Consider the following 22,446-nt stretch of genomic DNA (forward strand, 5'->3'; position numbering starts at 1 on the left):
CACTGAGATAGAATTACCTGAAACCCAGGGGTGAATCGAGGCCTTGTAGGGTCTGGACCTCATCTACTTTGGGAAATCCTGCCTCATCAAAACATGCAAAATTATGCGTACAGGAACTGCGAGGGTCCCTCCCAAGACTTTGGAAGGGGCCTATGTAAGTGAGAAGACCTGAAGTTTAAGCTTCAGTCAGTTCAAGATAAATCCACCTCAGCTGGGGCCCAAAAGGTTTACAAACTTATTTAATGCTGGAGAAAATATTGTTTCAACTTATAAACACCCCAGTAATTAAGTCACATAGGTAATAACGTGACTGAATTCACGGGATGGCATCTCCCTTGCGCATGCTCTCTTTCTCTCAGAATAAATAAATAAACGTTAAAAAGAAAAAAGAAAAGAAAAGTTTGGCCCCAAACAAGGAGCCCAACCTCCAATACACACTTACTGTACTGTGATAATTTTTTGGAAGTTAACTGTGAATTCGTTTTAGTAGTACAGCTCTATTCAAACCACATTGAAAGGGCGGGCCTACGCCGGCTGACTCCATCTTGTTCTGTGTCCTTCACCTTGACCACACCTCCTCCCCTTGAGTAACCCCCCCCCCACCTGCCTAACAGCACTCTTCCCCAGGACCCTTCCCCAGCCAATCAGCTGAGGCCACAGCCATTACCTCACCAACTGCCCCTAGGCCCCCATAAAACCTTTGTCCTTTTGAAACTGGCTCTCTCTCCCCGGTATCTCACCTCTGCATCAGTGCAGGTAGGGGATTGAGCTCGAGCTAGCTCGAATAAAGGCTCTTTTGCTTTTACATCGGACTCGGCTCCCTGGCGGTATTTGGGGATCACGAATTCTGGGCATAACACACATGACATGAGTATTAATTTATTCTCAATACCAGCTAGCTCTGGTTCTTTAATTACCTTTTTCTGTCATGTAAGATCGATGAGGGAGCATGAGGCAAGTTGAGGGCAAAATACAAGTTAGCACATGCCCCCGCCCCAGGTGGGATATGTGTGATTCTGGCTGCTCGAGGACAAAGGAAAGGAAAGAAAACAAATGGTTAACTGATAAGAGATCTCAGTCGGGCAAGATAGGAGTTTCCATCAGTTTACAAATATCTTAGTAAATTACAAGAAAAAGGCAATCTTATCAATAGCCTAATCGCCAGAAACCTACAGAATCAGCTTCCTGGAGCCCCAACATCACCCCTCCATAGTGATATGGGGAACAAAGGCAAGAAGGAAATCTCAGGTAAAATTAAATTTCCTTATAACCTGCAGCCTATTGACAGATACTTGAGGCAGGCAAATAAAATATTTCTCCAGGAACTCCCTACTGTCTTAATGCTTTGCTAGACGGAAAAACAACCTTAGCTTGACAATAGCAAGGCCTCTGGTATCTTAGGAGTCCTCTTTCACATATCACAGTCCCTCTGGAGACTTCCCTTTTGACTTGACCTCCCAATTCCATAGCATATAACCTGTCACTCTTCACAACCCCAGTGCAGTTCTTTCTGCCCACGGTCCTGTCCCTGTGCTTTCATAAAATCGCCTTTTTGCACCAAAGACATGTTCAAGAATTCTTTCTTGGCCGTCGGCTCCCGACTCCCCACCATCTCCCCAAAACTTCATCAAGATGAACGTGAAAACTCAACACAAGCAAGTTGTTGCCTTGTCCACGACAAATCTTTTCTATTCCACAACCATCCCCTACTTTGTCACCCCCCAGCTCGTTACCCTGCTGCACTGATGCCAGCATGACTCACATACGTTTTCCCATCAACGGCCATCTTTTTCTCCTTCCAGTATGAAAGATTCTTGGGGACAGTCCCTGTGTATTCTTTGTACCCCCAGTACTTAGTACACTGTCGACACAGAGTGCGCGTGGCACTGAGTGTTTTTCAATGAATTCATTCATTGTTATCAACGGATTCCACCCTATTTTGTCCTGTATTGCCTACCTAACTATGAAATTCAGATTCTTAGAAGAGACTCTCGGTGTTATAAGATGCTTAGTAGAGGTGGTGAGTTTTAAGACATTATATTGACACCACTAAAACCTCTTGGTGGAGAAACTCAATGAGCCCGTTCTCTGGCATGCCGGCAAAACAAAAAACTGACCCTCAGTATTCTTTCCCCAAGTTAGGCATCAGCAAATTAATGAGAGGAGAGAGGAGGCCCCTGCTCTTGGGCACCCGCAGGAACTTACTCCAGCTCCGGACACACCGTAAACACTTTCATCTAATGGAAGATAAGTTGTGAAATCGGATTTCTGAACCACAAGACAGTAAGACAGTCTTTTCCAGCGTCTGCTTTAGAGGAGGGTCTTCAACCTTGAGTCTAAAAATCCCCCTCAGGCCACTGAACACGTCCAGTATGATTTGCTTTTTTACAGAGAAATCACAGAATTTTCCGGCTGAAAGGGAATAACACACTTCTTAATTGAAGAGTGGTCAGGAAAGAAAACACATGGAGAGCAGTGCCCTGTGGCAGGCATTCAGGAGTTCTTTCTGCTTTCCTGATGGCTCAAGAAGCACCCACACCTTTTGCTGCCTGGAGAACTCTGTGCTAAACTTAGTTCTTTGAAGTTCTCTTTTGCATAGGAAACTTGCACATGAGCAGGAATCAAAGTTAAATTCAAAAGTGGATTTCAAGGACCATGCACACCTTGGGGAAGCATCACTGTCACGAATTCCCATGATAATACTGACTTGGGTGTTACTTGCTTGGGGCTTTCATTGCCCACAGAAAGCTGGTTACGAGGGAGGGCAGAGAGTGCCATTTAGGAGTTAAGACAAGTCTCTTGGTCTCTTTGTACCTTAGTTTCCTCATTTGAAAAAAAAAAATGGATTTTAAGACCTACTTTCCAGAATTCATACTGGGTTTATTAACACACACCTAACCAATCACTGTATGATATTTTTACATGTAGTTTTTTTTTTTTTTTTTTTTACATGTATTCATTTTCTATTTCACTTACAGCTTGTGTAAAAACGGCATTCCATGCCAGGCCTGAAATGTTCCAAAGCTCAGTTCGGTGAGTAAATTGCAACCAAGATTTCTACACACACACACACACACACAAAAAAAACAAGACACAAACAAAGAGAAAAAAAAGATATTCTTTCAGAATATTTATCCTTTGGCAGTGATTCTAATTTATAGATAATGAAACATAACCACAATACTCTCTCCATACACTAAAGAAATCTCACTAGGAAAGATACTTGCCTTTTTAAAAAAATATTTGCAAGAAAGATTTATACTTTCATGTTTATACATGTGGTGCATTAGATACAAATCAGTAAATGCTCAATAAATAACTTGTGTTAAGTAAGTATTTTTTTCTAGAGAAGTAAGTTTATTTCTCTAGAAAAACGTTTCACAACTTTAGCACTGTTGAGATTTATGGTTGGATAATCTTTGTTATGGGGGGGGGGTGCTGCCCTGTGAACTGTAGGGTGTGACAGCAGCCCTGGCCTCCACCCACTAGATGCCAGGAGCACATCTACAGTCTGACAATCAAAAATGTCTCCAGACACTACCAAGTGTCACCTGGATGCAAAATCACCCTGGCAGAGAACTGCTGCTCTAGAACGATTCACTCTGATCTCTATAATAACTCTCACACCAAACTTTGCCACAGACAAAAAAGATTTGCTACATAATTTTAGTAGCTTTCGACTAATAAAGTTTCATTCATTCCAAATGAATAACAAAGAGGTTTACAATTAAGTTTAATACAAATTCCAAATATAATGAATTTATATTTGTAACTTACATAAACTTCAAAAAAGGTAGTGATTCAAATGTACGTCTTTCAATAGATTGTATTTTATTGCAGGATAAATCTCTAGGAAAAGGAAAAGGAAAATATTGCCTCAATTAGCTATAAGATATCTAATTAGTAGGATGGTAGTATTGAATAAGTAGCTTTTGGCTAAACTCTGAGTATTAGGAATTGTTATTTGAACCTTCCAGAGCCCCTAACCCTGTCCTCACCTTTCTTAAGAGTCTCACCTTTGTGATCTTCATACATAAAATATACAACTATAGATCTTGATAGATCTTGGAAGTAATCTTTCCTGAGAGCAGAAGAATTGATTAAATGACTGTTTGTGGCCTCATCAATTTCTAAATTATGAGCTCAAAGTTGTGATCGCCACATATAATTTCTAATATTAAAAGGGATATTCTCACATTAGCACACCTTCCTGGTTTAGTTCTATTTCTTGACACCAAGTCAATACCAGAAGAGGTAAAAGATACCTTTTCATTTAACTTGAAAAGAAGTTACTCCTCTAATCAATACCTAACTTTGAACGAACTCAGAATTATATTATCATATTAATAGAAATTTATTTTTGGTTGTACGTTGCCTAAACGGTCTATGAATTTATCAATTGCTTCAGCTGCAAGTGGGGCCAACAAAAAAACAACACGGTCCTGGATTTTTATTTGGAAACACCCATTCTTGATTATGGTTGACCCTCTTATTTCCATGGATTTCAGCCGAGTCCCTCACTTTCCACCTACATGGGTACCACCATCTTCTGACTGGCATTTTCATCTCTGGTCTCTCCCATTCTAATCTATACTGCACACAGTCACCAGATTAATTCTCCAGGAGTGGTTCTCAAATATCAGAGTCACTTGGGAACTTACTCAAGATGCAAATTCTCAGCTCTACTCTGGACTGAGTGAATCAGGAACTGTGGAGGTGGAACCTGTGTTCTGACAAGGCCTCCCGGTGACCCTGGTGCAGTCTAAAGTTTGTCCTAGAGCACTGCTGTGATAACACGGTAGCCTGGCATATCATCCAAGGCCTTCAAAATCCTAAATCCGGCTCTAGTTTCCTACTCTACAGATACCAAAGAAATTTCTCCTGCATTTTGCCTTTCACTCACTCTATCTTGCAAGCATATTCTTCCCAAGATGTCTATCTGATGATACGTCATAGCCATTCAAGGTTCTGTTCAAACAGTATTTCTCTAGTAACTTCCCTGATCCAACTTGAAGTCTTCCCCCCCTCTTCTGTGTTCCAAAAACAACTTATACTTCTCATTGCCCAAATCCATTTCTTCCCCTCCCCCTCTCCTCCTCCTCCTTCTTCTCCTTCTTTTAATTTTTTAAAGTAGACTCCACGCCCAACCTGGGGCTTGAACTCACGACCCTGAGATCAAGAGTCGCATGCTCTACTGACTCAGCCGGTCAGGTGCCCCAATTTCTTCTTAATATAGTTATTCTGGCATTCCATTTCCTCTGGGAATAAACTCCATGAAAGTATGGACTAGTCTTGCTCATCTGCGTTGTCTACTGTGTTTAAAACTGATGCATGGACAAAGAACAAACTCAAATATTTATAAAATAAATTAACAGCTGGGTAGTGAGTAGAAGGAGCAAAACGACTGAAAAGAAATGTGGTTTTACGACTTTGTGGCTCCCTCTTCTGCACTTTGTCAGTGCTTCATCATCCATTTAGTGCTTAGGCATTATGGTTTAAGCTTCTGTTTATTTTCCCTGTGAAATCATGAGTTCCTACAAGGGTGGGAAGCCTGTCTTAACCATCTGCGTGCCTATGGTACTGGGCATAGGGCCTGTCACATTCTTTTTTAGGTTTTGATTCACATTTTTTTTGAATGAATGAATGAGAACACTTCACCTGACATGAAATAATTGGCTTACAAAGTACCTCATAGTAGAAATAATGAAAGGCCCTATCCATTGCGCAGTTTGTCTCTTTTGGTTTTCTCCAAACTGTGTTTGTAACGTTTGGAGCCCAGATGGCAGAGGTAGCCAAGAAGACCAATACAAAGTGGTTGTCCCCTAAGACTTGGAAGGTTTGATAATTTGAAGGGCTATTTTTAGTGTCATATGAGATTCTTTTTACTCACTACCCTTAAGCCTTCCACATTTGCAAGAAGAATCTATTTTCTAAAGCACATCATTAATAAGGATTAATGAGGGGTGCCTGGATGGCTTAGTCGATTGAGCATCTGACTTCGTTCGGTTCAGGTCATGATCTCACTGCTCATGAATTCGAGCCCCGCATCAGGCTCTGGGCCAACAGCTCAGAGACTGAAGCCCGCTTCGGATTCTGTGTCTCCCTCTCTCTCTGTGCCTACCCTGCTCATACTCTGTCTCTCTCTCTCTCAAAAATAAATAAACATTAAAAAAATTTTTTAAAAAGGATTAATGAAACACACAGCTTTGCATGGCATGGACAAAGAATAAACACTGAACCTCCATAGCAAAGAACATTAGTATCTCTGTATGTCTAATGTACAGAGATATATGCAAACATTTCTTCCTTGACAATGAGGCTGGAGAGATGTTTATTCTGTAATTAGCGAAGTTAGAGGCATTTCTGATGTTTGTTTAGTGTAAACATTTCTAACTATACCACTTAACCATCATTATATTTTTAAAGATTTCATTTTTTTTAAGTAATCTCTATACCTAACATGGGGCTCTAACCTACAACCTCGAGATCAAGAGTTGCAGACTCTAATGACTGAGACAGCCACGTGCCCCTTAGCCATCATTTTTTTAATGTTTATTTATTTTTGAGAGAGACAGAGCATGAGTGGGGGAGGGGCAGAGAGAGAGGGAGACAGAATCTGAAACAGGCTCCGGGCTCTGAGCTGTCAGCACAGAGCCCGACACGGGGCTCGAACCCACAAACTGTGAGATCACGACCTGAGTCAAAGTCGGACGCCCAACCAACTGAGCCACCCAGGAGCCCCAACCCCTTAACCATCATTTTAAACATCTATTTTTATGGTGGCATAAGAATTTCCACACTGATCACAGGAATCTACTCCTGAAGCCAAGTGCACATTGTATGTTAGCTAACTTAACAATAAATGACATAAAAAATAATAATAAAAAAATAAACTAATAAAATTTCCCACACTGAAATCCTTAATCTCTTAATAATTTAATATGTACTTGGTAATACTGCTTACATAATTCACCTGCTTAGTTAAATATTTAATATTTAAATATTTAATTTAGATTAAATTATTTAAAAATTCTGGGTTAATGGCATTCAAATTAATGTAAGTGTTCTATATTTTCTTGTCTTGTAGGTGACAATTTGAGGTTAACTTCAATTCCTCTCATTTTACTAAGCCAACTTTTTCAAACCTTTTCTGTAAAGGCCAGACAGTAAATATTTTAGGCTTTGCAGGCCATATACGGTCTCTGTCACATATTCTCTGTTTCTTTCTCTTCTTTTCTCTTTTACAGCCCTTTAAGAACATGAAAATCATTCTGAACTCATAGGTTGTATCAAGACAGACCATACACAGGATTTGATCCATGGGCCACAAATAATAAATATAAATAAAAGCAGATGGTATATGAACACTTACATAACAAGGTTCATATGGGTGTCCATAATTGCTCAGACTTCATTACCCCTTTTCCTCTACAACTGAAGGGCTTTTTCCTATATCTTGTCTATAAAATTAAAAAGTTGAAAATGCATAGGAGGTATTTAATGCTAGAGATGGGCTGGGTCCCCACAGACTTACAGAGTTATAGAATTTAATAGAGAGAATTATAGAATTCCACTATAGAGAATTATAGAATTCTACTGTTAGAAGAAATTGTTGCAATTATCCAATTTGAACCCTGTATTTTTTAATAAATAATATAACTAAAAACTCATAATAAATGATGAACTGATTAACTTACAAATACTGGAGGGATAGCAGGCCTTCAAATGTGTCTTTATGTAATTCGGTCAGATAATTGTCCCTGAGAATTCTGCAAAATGAAAAGGTCATTTCTGGGTCAAAATGCAAAAATAACTACAACTATTTGCTACACAGGACCGCTAGATGTGAGAGAAACCTGGGTAATGGTGCCACCAAATACACTAATTCTTATTTAATGTAGGGATGGTGATCTCTGCTGTTTGATTCAAATCTTTTCTTCTCACATACTCCTTTGTCTCTCCCTCTCTCTCTCTCTCTCTCTCTCTCTCTCTCTCACACACACACACACACACACACACACACACACACACACCCCTATCCACTCTTCACACCAAAATGTACATTTAATGCCTACTCTCTGGATCACAAAATCTCTGTTAGAACCCAGCCCTGAGTGGCAAAAACATGGACAGAACTGCCACTTCCTCCTCTCTTTTCCCAAATTTTATTGTGGAAGCCCTATTTATAACCATATCAGTGCTACAAGTAAAGCCATCTAATTTTTTTCCCCATCTAAAAAATATCTGTGAGAACTAAAAATGTGCATAAAATGCACATAACATAAATGCTCAGTTTAATAAGTATAGAGTAAATACCCGTGTAACACTATTTGTTCATTCTACTGTTGGTGGATACTAGATTTTTCTAATTTTTAGTTATTATAAACAGTGCTGCTTTGGACATTTTTCTGTTTATATCCTAGTACACATTTGCCTAAGTTTCTCCAGGATTTAACAGGGGTACAAAATTGTCTTCCTAAGAGGTTGTGCTATTTCAAGCTGGCAGATTGAAACATGCCAAGTCTCTACCAAACTCCAAACTCCACCAAAGTCCCTAAGGATGATTAGAAAAGATACAATTAGAAAATCCACAACCTTAGCTCAAAGCCAAGGGAGTAGCTCTACAAACACTCCCCACCAGAAATGCCTTGGAGCCACCTACAGGGTGATTAGCTGGGATACTGCAGTAGGACCAAGGACAGCACATCAACCCCACATCCTTCCTCCTTGGATCTGGCAGCAAAGGGTGTTTTCTTCCAGGCAGGAGCCATTGGTGTTAGAAGGGGGCAGGGTCCCAGAACCCTGGAGGAAGGGTATACACTCTGACTAGCCATTAGAAGTCACCTCCCACCTCTTCTTTAACTCTCAGGGGGACCTGTCACCAATAACAAGCCCCGTGGTTCATTTCACCTCTTCCTTAGGACCAGAAAACAGAAGCAAGTCAAATCTCAACTACAAAGATAAATTGCACTCAGGAATGACCAAATGGAGTGAGAAAGCCAATTCTATTCAGGACAGAAAATAAAAAACAAATATAACAGCTTATAGTCAATGACACAGTTAACAGAGAAAACACAAAAGGATTTGAGAATACCAACATTAATGGGGCACCTGCGTGGCTCAGTCGGTTAAGCATCCGACTTCGGCTCAGGTTGCAGTCCATGGGTTCAAGCCCTGCACTGGGCTCTGTGCTGAAGCTCAGAGCCTGGAGCCTGCTTCCGATTCTGTGTCTCCCTCTCTCTCTGCCCCTCCCCAACTTGCACTCTGTCTCTCACTCTCTCTCTCTCTCAAAACTAAACAGTATACAAAATTTAGAATGGCATCATTAATATATCCTCAGACAGAGGTAAACAGTACATCTAATAAAAAGAACCAACTCAAGATTATATGAATGAAAAGTATTATCATTAGTAAAAAACTCAGTCTATGAGCAGCAGAAACGGTCGTTGAATAAATTAGAAAACTTGAGAGATCTGGCCACTGATTTCTTACCAATACTTGAAATTCTATGTATTTATTATATTTACATATTTGTTTTTATATTATATATTTGTAAACCCCTTGACAAGTGGGATATTTGGTCAGTTTTGTTCTTGGGCTTATATCCCTGGCATGTAAAACAGTTCCTGGGACATAGGAGATGCTCCATAAATATTTGTTGAATGAATTCAGAAAGTGACAGGTATCAATTTGCAAATATACTACTTTTAATTAAAACAAATCATTCATTTATCATCATTTATGAGAATAAGTACAACTTCACAGGAAAACAAATGTCTTTCTCCACCTCCGCCCCAATTTGTGACTCAATCTTTTGAGACAAGAACCTTTTGAGAATTTCATAAAAGCTATGGAATGGACCCTTTCCCTAGAAAACTGCACTTTCTTGAATACGTGCAAAGGTGTGCATGCGATTTCAATTTGCAGACCATCCCTTTAGGGCTCAGGTCCGTGAATAGAATGGACTGAATTTGTGGGTGCCAAACTTGGATGGGAAATAGAATCACATCTCTATTTTCACAAACCTCTAACTAGAATTAGCATTTCCTTCCATTATGAATGTAGGCAACAAACCACAGATTAGTGTAGTTAATTTGGTCCCCAGCAGAAATCAGATATTTTCATATCACATATTTGGCATGGATATCTCAAAATATCATTTATTCTCATCAGTACCTTGAAGTTATAATAGTTAGTAGGCGTACCATTATATTTTGTTATTTAATATTCTAACAGAAGCAGATTTATTGCTATATCACTAATCTTTTTAAAAATTTTTTGAAAACTCTATTTCCACATAATTTCCTTTTCCTATATATTTTAACTTATTATACATTTGAAAACATCATCCCAAGAACATAAGCTTCTGCAGATCATCAATACATATATAGAAGGGTGCCTGGGTGGCTCAGTCTGTTAAGTGTCCAACTTCAGCTCAGGTCATGATCTCACGGTTCGTGGGTTCGAGCCCCACATTGGGCTCTCTGCTGACAGATCAGAGCCTGGAGCCTGCTTCCAATTCTGTGTCTCCCTCTCTTTCTGCCCCTCCCCTGTTCATGCTCTGTCTCTCAGCAATAAATAAATGTTAAAAAAAATTTTTTTAAAAATTTGATATATAGAAAAAAAGGTTAAAAATCCTGCCCCAGGGGACTATTGACCCATAGTTAAAAACTTCTGTCTTACAAGGCATAACCCTCAAGCTGAATTAGAAATCATCAAATCTTGGGGCACCTGGGTGGCTCAGTTGCTTAAGTGTCTGACTTCGGCTCAAGTCATCATTTCACAGTTTGTGGGGTCGAGCCCCACATCAGGCTCTGTGCTGACAGCTCGGAGCCTAGAGCCTGCTTAGGACTCTGTGTCTCCCTCTCTCTCTGCCCCTTCCCTGCTCACTCACTCTCACTCTCTCTCTCTCTCTCTCAAAAATAAATAAACATTTAAAAATTTTTTAAGAATCATCAAATCTTACCAGATTCATCTTCTAGTATATAAACTACCAAATACACGCTTTTCAAAAAATATTTTTTTAATTTCAGTTTATTTTTTTTAATAGGTAATATATATTTGCATGGCTCAGAATTCCAAAGGTATATAATACACAATTCAAAGTTTTTCTCCTACCCCTGTCCCTCAGCCTACCCACTCTCTCCACTCTCTCTTGTTCCTTGTGCCAAATTACTTTCATTTTTCTTACAAGTTTGGGAAATAAGATCTCCAAGTTAGATACTATCATGAGAAAATATAAACTATATATAGTATTTAAGAAATTCATAAAATTCATAAGAAAACAACTACCTTGTTCTACCATTTGTCCCTTACCAGTAAGGTTATCAGACTAAGGGGCAGGGGGGAATCTACTTTAGGGGGATCATAATCCCTACATTTAGATTACTATGACTGTTATGTCTTTTATTATTAATTCAGAAGTCATTTATGACTTATCTACCCAAGTTGAACTAATGATATGACACACAATCTGTCATGAAAAATGCCAGTCAGTTACTTTGAGTATAATATTGTTTCCAAAATTACTTGTGTCTACACTGACTTTTTCTACAAATCAATTTAAAAAAAAGATAACAACAAAATTGGCAAAGGACAGAAAATTCAGACAAGAAACACAAATGCCCAGGAAACATACAGAGATATTTAAATGTATACGTAATCAGAAAAATTCAAATTCAGAAGGGACCCATTTTATTCACCCACCAGATCAGCCAAGAAATGGAGAATATCCAAGAGTGGGAGGGTAGGAGGAAATGAATGCTGTCATGGTGTATGGATTGGTGTGTAAATTGGCACACCTTTTTTGAGGGCAATTAAAATTGTATATATCGACATCGTCTTCATCCCAACAGTTCCATTTCCAGGGATCTATTCTACAGAAATACCCACCCACGTACACAAAGATGCATGTATGAGGTGGTCCATGCAGCAATGCATGTAATAAGAAAACTGGACACAGCCTAAACATCCATCAGGAGGGGAATTACTAAATCGTAATACACTCATACTATGGAATATTATGCAGCAGCTTGCATGGATGGGGTAACCCTCTATGTACTGGAAGAAAAAAAGTCTAAGACATACCACGAAGCAAAAGAATCGAGTTGTAGGATGTTACAATTTATGTAAAAAAAAGATAAGAAACTCACACAACAAACCTATTTTGCTGTAAATATGTATGTAGGCAAATGCATGGAAAAAGGTCTGGAAGGATATATACTAAATCCAGAGTAGTGGCTATCCCAGCAGTGGGGGGATTAGAACATAAGGCAGGTGTTCACTAGATCTGTTATTTCATCAAAAAAATTTTTTTTAATGTTTATTTATTTTTGAGACAGAGAGAGAGAGGGAATGAATGAGCAGGAGAGGGGCAGAGAGAGAGGGAGACAGAATCCGAAGCAGGCTCCAGGCTCTGAGCTGTCAACACAGAGCCCAACGCGGGGCTTGAACCCACGAACCGTTGAGATTATGACCTGAGCCGAAGTTGGACACTTAACCGAATAAGCCCCCCAGGCCCCCCTGTTATTTCATTTTTATATATTGAGACTATAATCACGTATTCCTTGTATAATGGAAAATAAGTTGAAATTGATTCTAATTTTAAAGGGAACCTGCCAAATTTAATTTTTAAAATAAACACAGATGGGGCGCCTGGGTGGCTCAGTCGGTTAAGCGGCCGACTTCAGCTCAGGTCATGATCTCGCGGTCCGTGAGTTCGAGCCCTGCGTCGGGCTCTGTGCTGACAGCTCAGAGCCTGGAGCCTGTTTCAGATTCTCTGTCTCCCTCTCTCTGACCCTCCCCCGTTCATGCTCTGTCTCTCTCTGTTTCAAAAATAAATAAACGTTAAAAAAAAAATTAACACAGAATTGCAATCGGTAGAGGTCGAGTTGGGATATGGAAGGGGAAACACCTTTCCTCAGAGCTACTGACTTCAAAGTTCTGGACCAAGAAGGACCTTAGAATGCAGTTAGTTTTTTTTTTTGGTTTTTTTTTTGTATTCGTATTTGGAGAGAATATACTCACAGTTTCTCAGCCCAACGGTATCCCTTCCATACATTTTCATCAATGTGAGAAATAGAGTTTCCTTGGAAATTTCTGTGAAGAAACACAGTTCAGATCCTTGAATAGGTAGGAAAGGAATGAACAGAATAAATAAAAGAATCACTGGCAACCTTGTGGGGAATATTCCAATGCAGTAAATGCCAACTTTCTAATTTCCGCGGCTATCAGCATCCCAGGTGGTGCAATTAATAAAGAGATAGCGTGGGGCCACTGGCACAAACAAGCCAGCTCCTTAGAACCTGAACTTCCTATTTGTTCCATTCCTTGGGTAGAGAACGCCTGTTAATTACTCTGGAGATAAGTATTTTTTTTCCCCAAATCACTTATGTGTCTAAAATGGTTCCTTCCACAAATCAATGAGAAAATAATAATTCAACGAAAAAAATGGTAAAAAATTTACCATTATCAGCAAACAAATGTAAAGAAGCCCTCTACTGAAACCTCTCTAGGTGTTAGAAGGATAAGGGAAGTTAGAAATTAGAATAACTAACATGGAAAGATTTCTTAGACATATTGTATAGGGAAAAGCAACAAATCACTGGGCAAGGAATTAAAAAGTATCCCCTCATTAGGAAATTAGGAAAAAATGCAAAGGAAAGAGATGGGAAGGAAGGACACACACCAAAAAGGTGACAGGAGTTATCTTATGAGTGGTAGGGAGGGTGGGGTGGGATTTTCACGTTTTATCCTCTATACCTGTGACATTAAAAACAAAAAAAAGTATCCATGATAATTCATGTATCCATGAATTACACATGTTTAAGAGAAGCTATTAAATGCCTGAGGTTCAGTTTCAACCGCTAACTCTGCGTATGACTTTGAATCTTTACCTTTAGTTTTGTCCTCTTCCCTCAGCAACAGCTTACCTGGTCAGTTTATATACACATTTTTTTCAGGGGAGTCAGGAATAAATTCAAAACAGATACCCATCTGCCCATGTGCCTGGTGGACATTTCCAGTCAACCTGAAGCCTTCTGGTTGCTCTGTGTTCCCTGGTAAAAGATGCCTCAACTTCCATCATTCTTATCTGGGACAGAAGTTTCAGAGTAATATCTGAGTTTTCTCTTTCCCGTGCACACCCCACCCGCGACTGTCATCAGTTAGTCTATCTTGTCACTTCCTCCTTTGCAGTGCTCTCAAGGCTTTTCTTTCTACTCTTTTCAGCCACTCTGAGTCGGCCCCTTGTTACTTTATTCCCAGGTTTTGTTAGAACATTCTATCTGGTCTCGCTGGATCAAGCTCTCCTCTCCAGATCGGCCTATATGGGGAACTGAAAATAATCCTGTTTCAGCGGTCTGTATATCTCATGCTTGAAAACTTTCAATGGCTCTCTATAACTCAGAATCTAACGTTCAAACCTCTCTAGCTGATAGTCAAGGTTTCTCGTAATTGGATCTTTAACTGCTTAACCTAATTCTTAATTCCTGATCATTCCTGCAGCCGTGCCTTTGCCTAGACTTATACCCATTTTTTCTCTATTTAACACATCAGAGCCACTCTTTAAGTCTCAGCTAAAGTGTTAGCTTATCCATGCAGCTCTCCCTGACCTCCATACTCCGCTGATTACAGAGTCTGCTGAATTCCAACACCCATGGTACCTCTTTTAGTACTTAATTACATGCCACCTCCCTTTTTATGACCATTTCCTTTCTTCCCACCTGTCATTTCATGTTCTGAAGACGATTTCATCCTAGTGTGGCGCCCATAGTACTTACTCTTGGGTTGGGCCCAAACTGAGTACTGTATGTGGAAGGCCGGGCGTCAAAGATGAGGTCTGGGGAATCAAAATAATAACAGCTAACACTCATATTTCGCCAGGCACTGATCCAAGTGCTTCATATGTATTACCTCATCTAGATCTCACCATAATCCCATGAGATGGTAACTATCATAATTTCCATTTCACAGAAAAGGAAACTGAGTCACAAAGCTAATAGATGACAGACCTCGGCCCAAACGCAGGCAATCTAGTTCCAGAATCTCTACTCTTCACTACTCTGTTGTATCCTATTATAGAGGATGGAGCAAAAATGGGAGAGTAGAAGTTAAGGAATGAAATAATGGGGCTAAAAATTGGATAAGGAAAAAGAATAAGGACAATTACAAGTAAAAGATTGCAGAAGGGCGAACAGTAGTAAAAAGGAAAATGAAGATAAGGGATAGTTGACAAAGAAAAGGTAAAAACAGAAAGTCAGTCAACGTGGTTGGGGAGATGAGGAAGGCCCAGGGCGACATTGAGGAAGAGACTGCCATGTCAAGCAGGAGGCAGAGAACAAACAAGTAAAGGCGATTCTTACAAGATGGTGAAGGTGCCGTTGTAGGTGTCGGGCTCCAGCACGGGCACTCTGCGGAGCCTCTGCTGTGGGCTGAGACCAACACACGACAGTGTCTCCTCTTTGCAGGTACAGCGCTCACATATTTTGAGGTCTGTGGTGGCATTCTGTTCTGGTTGCCAAGTTAAAGTTGTGTATGCCTTTTCTGAGGTATACTTTACAAAATGCACCACAGGATGTTCAGTTGTTGGAGGAAAACCTGTCTCAAATGACTCTGGTTGCTGACTTACAGGAATTTCTAGGTCCATAGGTGGAACCGTGACTTCAGTCAGGTTTCGATGTTGACTCTGAACCTGTTTTGGATGTGCAAGTGTCACCTCAAGGTCCTTTGGGGGAGGAGTTGTAGTCTTCTTCAGGGTTGTCGAATGTTCAGCCTCTGTAATAGGTTCTGGAGTTATAGTAAGCTCCACATGACGAAATGGGATGATGGGTGATGCTGGATGCTGACCTTGATCCTTACTTGGAGTTGGAACTGTCACTTCCTGCTGGAATGGATATTGAACTACAACCTCCTTAGGTGGCTCTGGAGGCTGAGTTGGGGTGTCTCGCATGGTTGGAGAAGGTTCAGTCTCCACACTGGATCCTGCAGTTACAGTAAGTTCCAGGTCCATAGGTGGAACTGTGACTTCAGTCAGGTTTGGATGCTGACTCTGAACCTGCTCTGGATGTGCAAGTGTCACCTCAAGGTCCTTTGGAGGAGGAGCTGTAGTCTCCTTCACGGGTGTAGAATGTTCAGCCTCTGTAGTAGGTTCTGGAGTTATGGTAAGCCCCAAGTCCACACGATGAGCTGTGACACTGGGCAATGTTGGTTGCTGACCTTGATCCTTACTTGGAGTAGGAACTGTCACTTCCTGTTGGGACGGATACTGAACAACCTCCTTAGGTGGCTCTGGAGGCTGGGTTGGGGTCTCTTGCATGGTTAGAGAAGGTTCAGTCTCTGTAGTGGATTCTGGAGTTACGGTAAGCCCTGGGTCCAAAGGTTTAACTGTGACTTTAGTTAAGGTTGGATGCTGAATGTGCTCTGAATGTGGAAATGTCACCTCAAGGTCCTTTGGAGGAGCGGTAGTCTGCTGCAGGGCTGAGGAATGTTTAACATCCGTAGTGGGTTCTGTAGTTACAGTAAGCACCAAGTCCAAAGGCTGAACTGTTACATTCGGCAACCACAGACGCTGAGCTTGATCCTGATCTGGGGTTGGAACTGCTGCCTCTTGATATACTGGAGGTTGAGCTACAAGTTCCTTAGGCGGCTCTGGAGGCTGATCTGGGGTCTCTTGCATGGCTGGAGAAGGTTCAACCTCTGTAGTGGATTCTGGAGTTATGGTAAGCTCCAAGTCCAAAGGCTGAACTGTGACCTCAGTCAAGGTCGGATGGTGAGACTCAACCTGCTCTAGATGTGGAAATGTCACCTCAAGGTCCTTCGGAGGAGCTGTAGTTTTCTTCAGGACTGTAGAAGTTTTAACCTCCACAGTGGGCTCTGGAGTTATGGTAAGCTCCAGGTCCAAAGGTCGAACTGTTATATTGGGGAGTGATGAATGCTGAGCTTGATTCTGACCTGGTGTCAGAACAGTCTGCTCCTGATATACTGGAGGTTGAGCTCCAATAACCTCCTCAGGTGGCTTTGGAGGCTGAATTGGAGTCTCCTGCATAGGTAGAGGAAGTTCAATCTCCTTATTGAATTCTGGAGTTATAGTAAGCCCCAGGTCCAAATGTTGAGTTGTGGCCTTATTCAAGGTTGAATGCTGAACCTGAACCTGCTCTAGATGTGCAAATGTTACCTCAAGGTCCTTTGGAGGAGCTGTAGTTTTCTTCAGGGCTGTAGAAGCTTTAACCTCCATAGGGGGTTCTGGAGTTATGGTAAGCTCTAGGTCCAAAGGCTGAACTGTTACATTAGGTGACGATGGATGACGAGCTTGATCCAGACCTGGAGTTGGAACTGTCACCTCCTGAAACAGTGGAGGCTGAACTACAACCTCCTTAGGTGGCTCTGAAGGGTGACCTGGGATCTCTTGCGTGGTTGAAGTTTCAACCTCTGTAGTGGGTTCTGGAGTTATGGTCAGTTCCAGGTCTAAAGGCTGAACTCTGACTTCAGTCAAATTTGGATGCTGAGCCTGGACCTGCTCTGGATGTGGAGGTGTCGCCTCAGTGTCCTCTGGAGGAGCTAGAGTCTGCTGCATGATTGTAGACTGCTCAGCCTCCACAGTAGGTTCTGGAGTTACAGTAAGCTCCAGGTCAGCAGGCTGAACAGTAACATTGGGCAAGTTTGGATGCTGAGCTTGCTCTTGTCCTAGAGGTGGAACTGTCACCTCATTATGGACTGGAGGTTGTGCTACAACCTCCTCAGGTGGCTCTGGAGGCTGAACTGGGGCCTCCTGCTGGGCTGGAGGAGTTTCTGCCTCCTTAGAGGGCTCCGGAGGTTGAGTTGGAGACTGCTGCAGAATTGGAGATGGTTCTACCTTCTCAGGGGCCTCTGAAGGCTGAGCTTGTACCTCCTGTTGTGTTAGAGAAGGTTCTATCTCCTTAAGTGGCTCGAGAGGTAGAGATAGGGTTTCCTGCTGGACTGGAGATGGTTCCACCTTCTCAGGAGGGTCTGAAGGCTGAGGTGGGGCCTCCTGCTGTGTGGAAGGTTCTACCTCCTTAGGGGGCTCAGGGGATACAACTGGGGCTCCCTGCTGAGTTGGAAAAGATTCTGCCTCATTACCGGGCTCTGAAGGCTGAGCTGGGGGCTCCTGAGGTGTGGGAGAAGGTTCCACCTCCTTAGGGGGCTCAGGGGATATAGCTGGGGACTCCTGGAGGACTGGAAACTGAGCTGGGGCCACCTGCTGGGTTGGGGACTCTGCCTCATTAGGGGGCTCTGAAGGCTGAGCTGGGGCCTCCTGCAGTGTGGGAGAAGGTTCTACCTCCTTAGGGGGCTCAGGAGATACAGCTGGGGCCTGCTGGGGGACAGGAGACTGAACCAGGGCCTCCTGCGGGGTTGGAGAAGATTCTGCCTCATTAGGGGGCTCTGAAGGCTGAGCTGGGACTTCCTGCTGAACTGGAGATGGTTCTACCTTCTCAGGAGGCTCTGAAGGCTGAGCTGGGGCCAGCTGGGGGACTACAGACTGAGCTGGGGCCTCCTGTTGGCCTGAAGCAGGGTCCACAGCCTTAGGGGGGTCTGGAGTCTGAGCTAGGACCTCTTGTTGGCCTGGAGAAGACTCATCTTCAGGGGACTCTGGAGACTGGGAAAGATGCTTGGACTGAGCTGGAGCAAATTCAACTTTCTCAGGGGGAATAGGAGATTGAGCAGGGACATCCTGCTGCACTGGAAGATGTTTAACCTCCTTAGTTGCCTGGGGACTTAGGAAAATCCTCAGATCCACAGGTTTACCTGTGATATTAGGCAACACTGGATGCTGATCTTCACCTGGACCTGGAGGTGAGAATGTCACCTCATGCTGTACTGGAGACTGAGCTACAACATCTGTAGAGGACCCTGGAGGCTGAGCTGGATGCTCATACTGAACTGGAAAAGACTCGACCCCCTCATTGGGCTTTGGTTGCTGAGCTGGGACCTCTTGCTGGATTGGAGAAGGTTCTATACTTGCAACAGGCACTTGAGGCAGAGCTGAGCTCTCCTGCTGGCTTGGAGAAAGTTCAATTTCCTCAGGAAAATCTTCGGGTGGAGTTGAGACTTCATGCTGGACTGGAGAAGATTCCACATTTTCAGGGGCAGCTGGATGCTGATGTGGGACCTCCTGCTGGATTGGAGAAGGTTCCAACTGCTCAGGGGACACTGCAGACTGAGCTGAGGCCTCTTCTCGGAGTGGAGAAGCTTCAACCTCATTAGTGGATTCTGAGGTCATGGTAACTGAGGAATCCACAGGTTTAACAGTGACATTAGGCAACAGCAGGAGCTGAGCTTGATTCTGACCTTGAGGAAAAACTGTTACCACCTGATGCTCTGGAGAGTGAGCTGGGGCCTCCTGTTGGGTTGGAGAAGGTTCAACCTCACCAGAAGGCTCTGGATGTTGAGCTGTGGCTTCCTGTTGAGTGGCAGAAGGGTTAATTTCCTCAGAGGTCTGTGGATGCTGACTTGGGGCCTCCTGATAGGTTGCAGGTTTAACTTCCCCAAGGGGATTTGGATGCTGAGTTGTGGCCTTTGACTGGGCTGGAGAAGGCTCAGTCCCCTCAAGGGGCTCTGGATACTGAGTTGGGGTCTCTGGTTGGGTTGGAAAAGGCTCACCCTCCTCTGATGCCTGAGGATACTGAGCTGGAGCCTCCTGCTGGGTTGAAGATTCAACCTCCTCAGGGGTCTGTGGATGCTGAGCTGGGGACTCCTCCTGGGTTGTAGGTGGTTCACTCCCCTCGGAGGCCTGTGGGTGCTGACCCTGGCCCTCCTCCTGGAGAGGGGAAGGTTCACCCTCTTCCTGGGCCTCTGGAAGCTGAGTCGGGGCCTCCTCCTGGGTTGAGGATGATTCACCCTCCTCAGGGGCCTGTGATTGCTGAGCTAGGGCCTCCTGATGGGTTGTAGAAGGTTCAACTTCTCCAGGATATTCTGGATACTGAACTGGGGTCTCCTGCTGTGTTGGAAGTTTCTCCTGTGTGGTAGATTCTGGAGATTGCGTTGGAGTCTCCTGTTGGACTGGCAAAGATTCAACCTCAGGGGACTGTGGAGGCAGAGTTGGGGCTTCATGCTGGGTTTCAAAAGGTTCCACATTAAGAGGCACTGAGGGCTGAGCTATAGTCTCGTGCCGAACTGCAGAAGGTCCCACCTCTGTAGTGGGTTCTGCAGTCATGGTAAGCTGCACATCTGGAGGTTTCACACTGACATTGGGCAGGTTTAAATGTTGATCATGGTAGTGACCTGGAGGTGAAACTGTCATCTTATGATGCCATAGAGGTTGAGCTGGGTGCTCCTGCTGGGTTGGAGAAGGTTCCACCTCCCTGGAAGGCAGCTCTGGAGGCTGAGCTGGTTGCTCTTGCAGGGTTGCAGAAGATTCTATCTCCCCTGGAGACTGAGCTGGAGTCTCCTGCTGGGTTGAAGATTCTGCCTCATTAAGGAGCTCTGCAAGCTGAGCTAAGGCCTCCTCCTGGGTTGGAGAAAGTTCAGCTTCTCCAAAACGGTCTGGAAGCTGAGCTGGGGGTTCCTGTTTGCTTAGAGAAGGCTTACCTTCCTCAGGAGGCACTGAAGGCTGAGCTGGGGTCTCCTGCTGCCTTAGAGAAGGATCAATCACCCCAGGAGGCTCGGAAGGCTGACCTGGGGTCTCCTGCTCACTTGAAGGCTCAACCTCCTCTGGAGGCTTACCCGAGGTCTCTTGCTGGGTTAGAGAAAGTTCTGCTTCCTCAGTATGTTCAAGAGGCTGAGGTGGGGCCTCTTGCTGGGCTATAGAAGATTCAACACCTTTATCAGGCCCTGGAGTTGTGGTAAATTCCACATCTAAAGGCTTACCTATAACCCTGGGAAACATTAAATAATCTGGATACTGACCTAGAGGTAGAGATGTCACCTCATCACTTACTGCAAGTTGAGTTAAATACTCGATAGGGAACTCTGGAACTAGAGTTGGGGCCTCCTGCTGGACTGGGGTAGGTTCAACCTCCTCGAGGCGCTCTGCAGGCTGAGGAGGGGCCTCCTGCTGGACTGGGGTAGGTTCAACCTCCTCGAGGCGCTCTGCACGCTGAGCAGGGGCCTCCTGCTGGACTGGGGTAGGTCCAGCCTCCTCAGGGTGCTCCGCAGGCTGAGTTAGAGTTATGGTAAGATCCAGAGGTTTAACAGTGACATTGGGGAAGCTTGGCTTCTGAGCTTCACTCTGACTTGGAGATAGCACATTTACTTCATGATGTGCTAACAGTTGAGATATGATGTCCTTAGATGGCTCTGGAGGCTGAGCAGGGGCCTCCTGGGGGGTTGGAGAAGGTTCCACTTCCTCGGGGGCCTCTGTAGGGTGAGCTGAGGCTTCCTGCTGGACTGAAGAAGGTTCGACCTCTTCAGGGGTACTTGAAGGCTCAGCTGGGGCTTCTTGTGGGTTTGCTGAATTTCCATCCTTAAGGGACTCTGGACGCTGAGATGGAGCCTCCTGCTCAAGTAGAGATGGTTCTGTCTCTTCAGAGGGCTCTGGATGCTGAGCCTGAGCCTCCCCTTGGGGCAAAAAAGATTCAGCTTCCTCAGGGGACTCTAGATGATGTGGGGTCTTCTGCAAGGGTGGAGGAATTTCAGCCTCCTCAGAGAAGTTTGGAAGTTGATCTGGTCCCCCTGGGAAACCCATAGGTAGGTTCTCCTCAGGATACAGGAGACCCATATTGGAATCAAATGACTGGTGATCTTCGGCCTGATCTAAACCTACAGTTTTAGTCTTACTTTTGAGATGAGGAGGCGGAGCTATGGTCTGATTCTGATCCCAACCTGGCACTGGAACCACCTCTGGGAGCCTTTGATGCTGGGTTAGCTGGTGATTCAGATCCTCATCTGGCCCTGGGGGTAGTTCTCCAAACGAATCCGTGTCCAGCAATGGAACCAAAGTCTCGGTCAACTCCTTAGGCGGGGCCAACATCTGGGCTGGAGCAGAGGACCCCAGGTAATTAAAGCCCCCCGGCTCAGCTGGGGGTGTAAGTGCCTGGGGCGATTCGGGCGGGGGATCAGAGGAGTGAGAAGACCAGGGCTCAGCCGCCTCCAGGGGGTCGGAAGTCAGCTGGGCAGGGTCCAGGGCCCACTCCGGAGGCTGAGCTGCCTGGACCAGCAGCCACAATGGTTGCCACATAAAGAGAAGCAGTGGGGCCAACAGGCGCAGCCGGGACATGACACGCGGAGGCTCCGGGGTGCAGCGACCCAGGCGAGTGGGGTACTGGCGCTGGGCCCTGAGCGGGAGCCAAACCATTATGGCAGCCCCATGATGCGCACGCGCAGTTAGCAACTGTGCGCCCTCCCCGCCCACGTCCCACCCTTTATTTATGATGTCTTTATTTACGCCACCTTTATTAGCTCCCTGGAGATGGGCTCCGCACCAGCAGAGCGGGCCCTTTTCCCAGAATCACTTGGGGCCCAGGCCTCCCTCCACCCTGCAAAGGCCACCAC

The 22,446-nt window shown here is 44.0% G+C and overlaps 1 protein-coding gene and 1 long non-coding RNA gene across 11 annotated transcripts in view; one reads left to right on the forward strand and one right to left on the reverse strand.

Moving 5' to 3' along the window:
- Positions 1–22,201, reverse strand: part of LOC144615176 (uncharacterized) — a 49,470-nt gene extending 27,269 nt beyond the window's left edge. For 2 of the 7 annotated variants that reach the window (XM_081794840.1, XM_081794845.1), the window contains exons 1-5: positions 15,363–22,186; positions 13,027–13,098; positions 7,698–7,769; positions 3,778–3,849; positions 2,977–3,057 (exon numbers count right to left, since the gene is read on the reverse strand). In XM_081794840.1, the coding sequence (XP_081650966.1) occupies positions 2,977–3,057; positions 3,778–3,849; positions 7,698–7,769; positions 13,027–13,098; positions 15,363–22,171 (7,106 nt within the window). In that variant the 5' untranslated portion in view covers positions 22,172–22,186. Of the gene's footprint in view, positions 1–2,976; positions 3,058–3,777; positions 3,850–7,697; positions 7,770–13,026; positions 13,099–15,362 lie in introns of all 7 variants that reach the window. The other 5 variants (XM_081794844.1, XM_081794843.1, XM_081794846.1 and 2 more) reach the window with 4 other exon arrangements.
- LOC145715177 (uncharacterized) lies at positions 443–14,385 on the forward strand. Of its 4 annotated transcripts, XR_014137199.1 has the most exons (4): positions 443–1,248; positions 2,143–2,283; positions 2,979–3,033; positions 7,088–9,241. It is a non-coding gene; the product is annotated as an uncharacterized LOC145715177 (long non-coding RNA). The 4 variants fall into 4 exon arrangements; XR_014137198.1 differs by lacking the exons at positions 443–1,248; positions 7,088–9,241 and adding an exon at positions 14,266–14,385 and having other exon boundaries at positions 1,978–2,283; XR_014137196.1 differs by lacking the exon at positions 443–1,248 and having other exon boundaries at positions 1,978–2,283.
- Positions 22,202–22,446: the final 245 nt, after the last annotated feature.

The sequence above is a fragment of the Panthera onca genome (assembly GCF_046562875.1).
Source record: "Panthera onca isolate mPanOnc1 chromosome E1 unlocalized genomic scaffold, mPanOnc1 haplotype 2 h2.Chr16_ul_6, whole genome shotgun sequence".
Classification (NCBI taxonomy): Eukaryota; Metazoa; Chordata; class Mammalia; order Carnivora; family Felidae; genus Panthera; species Panthera onca.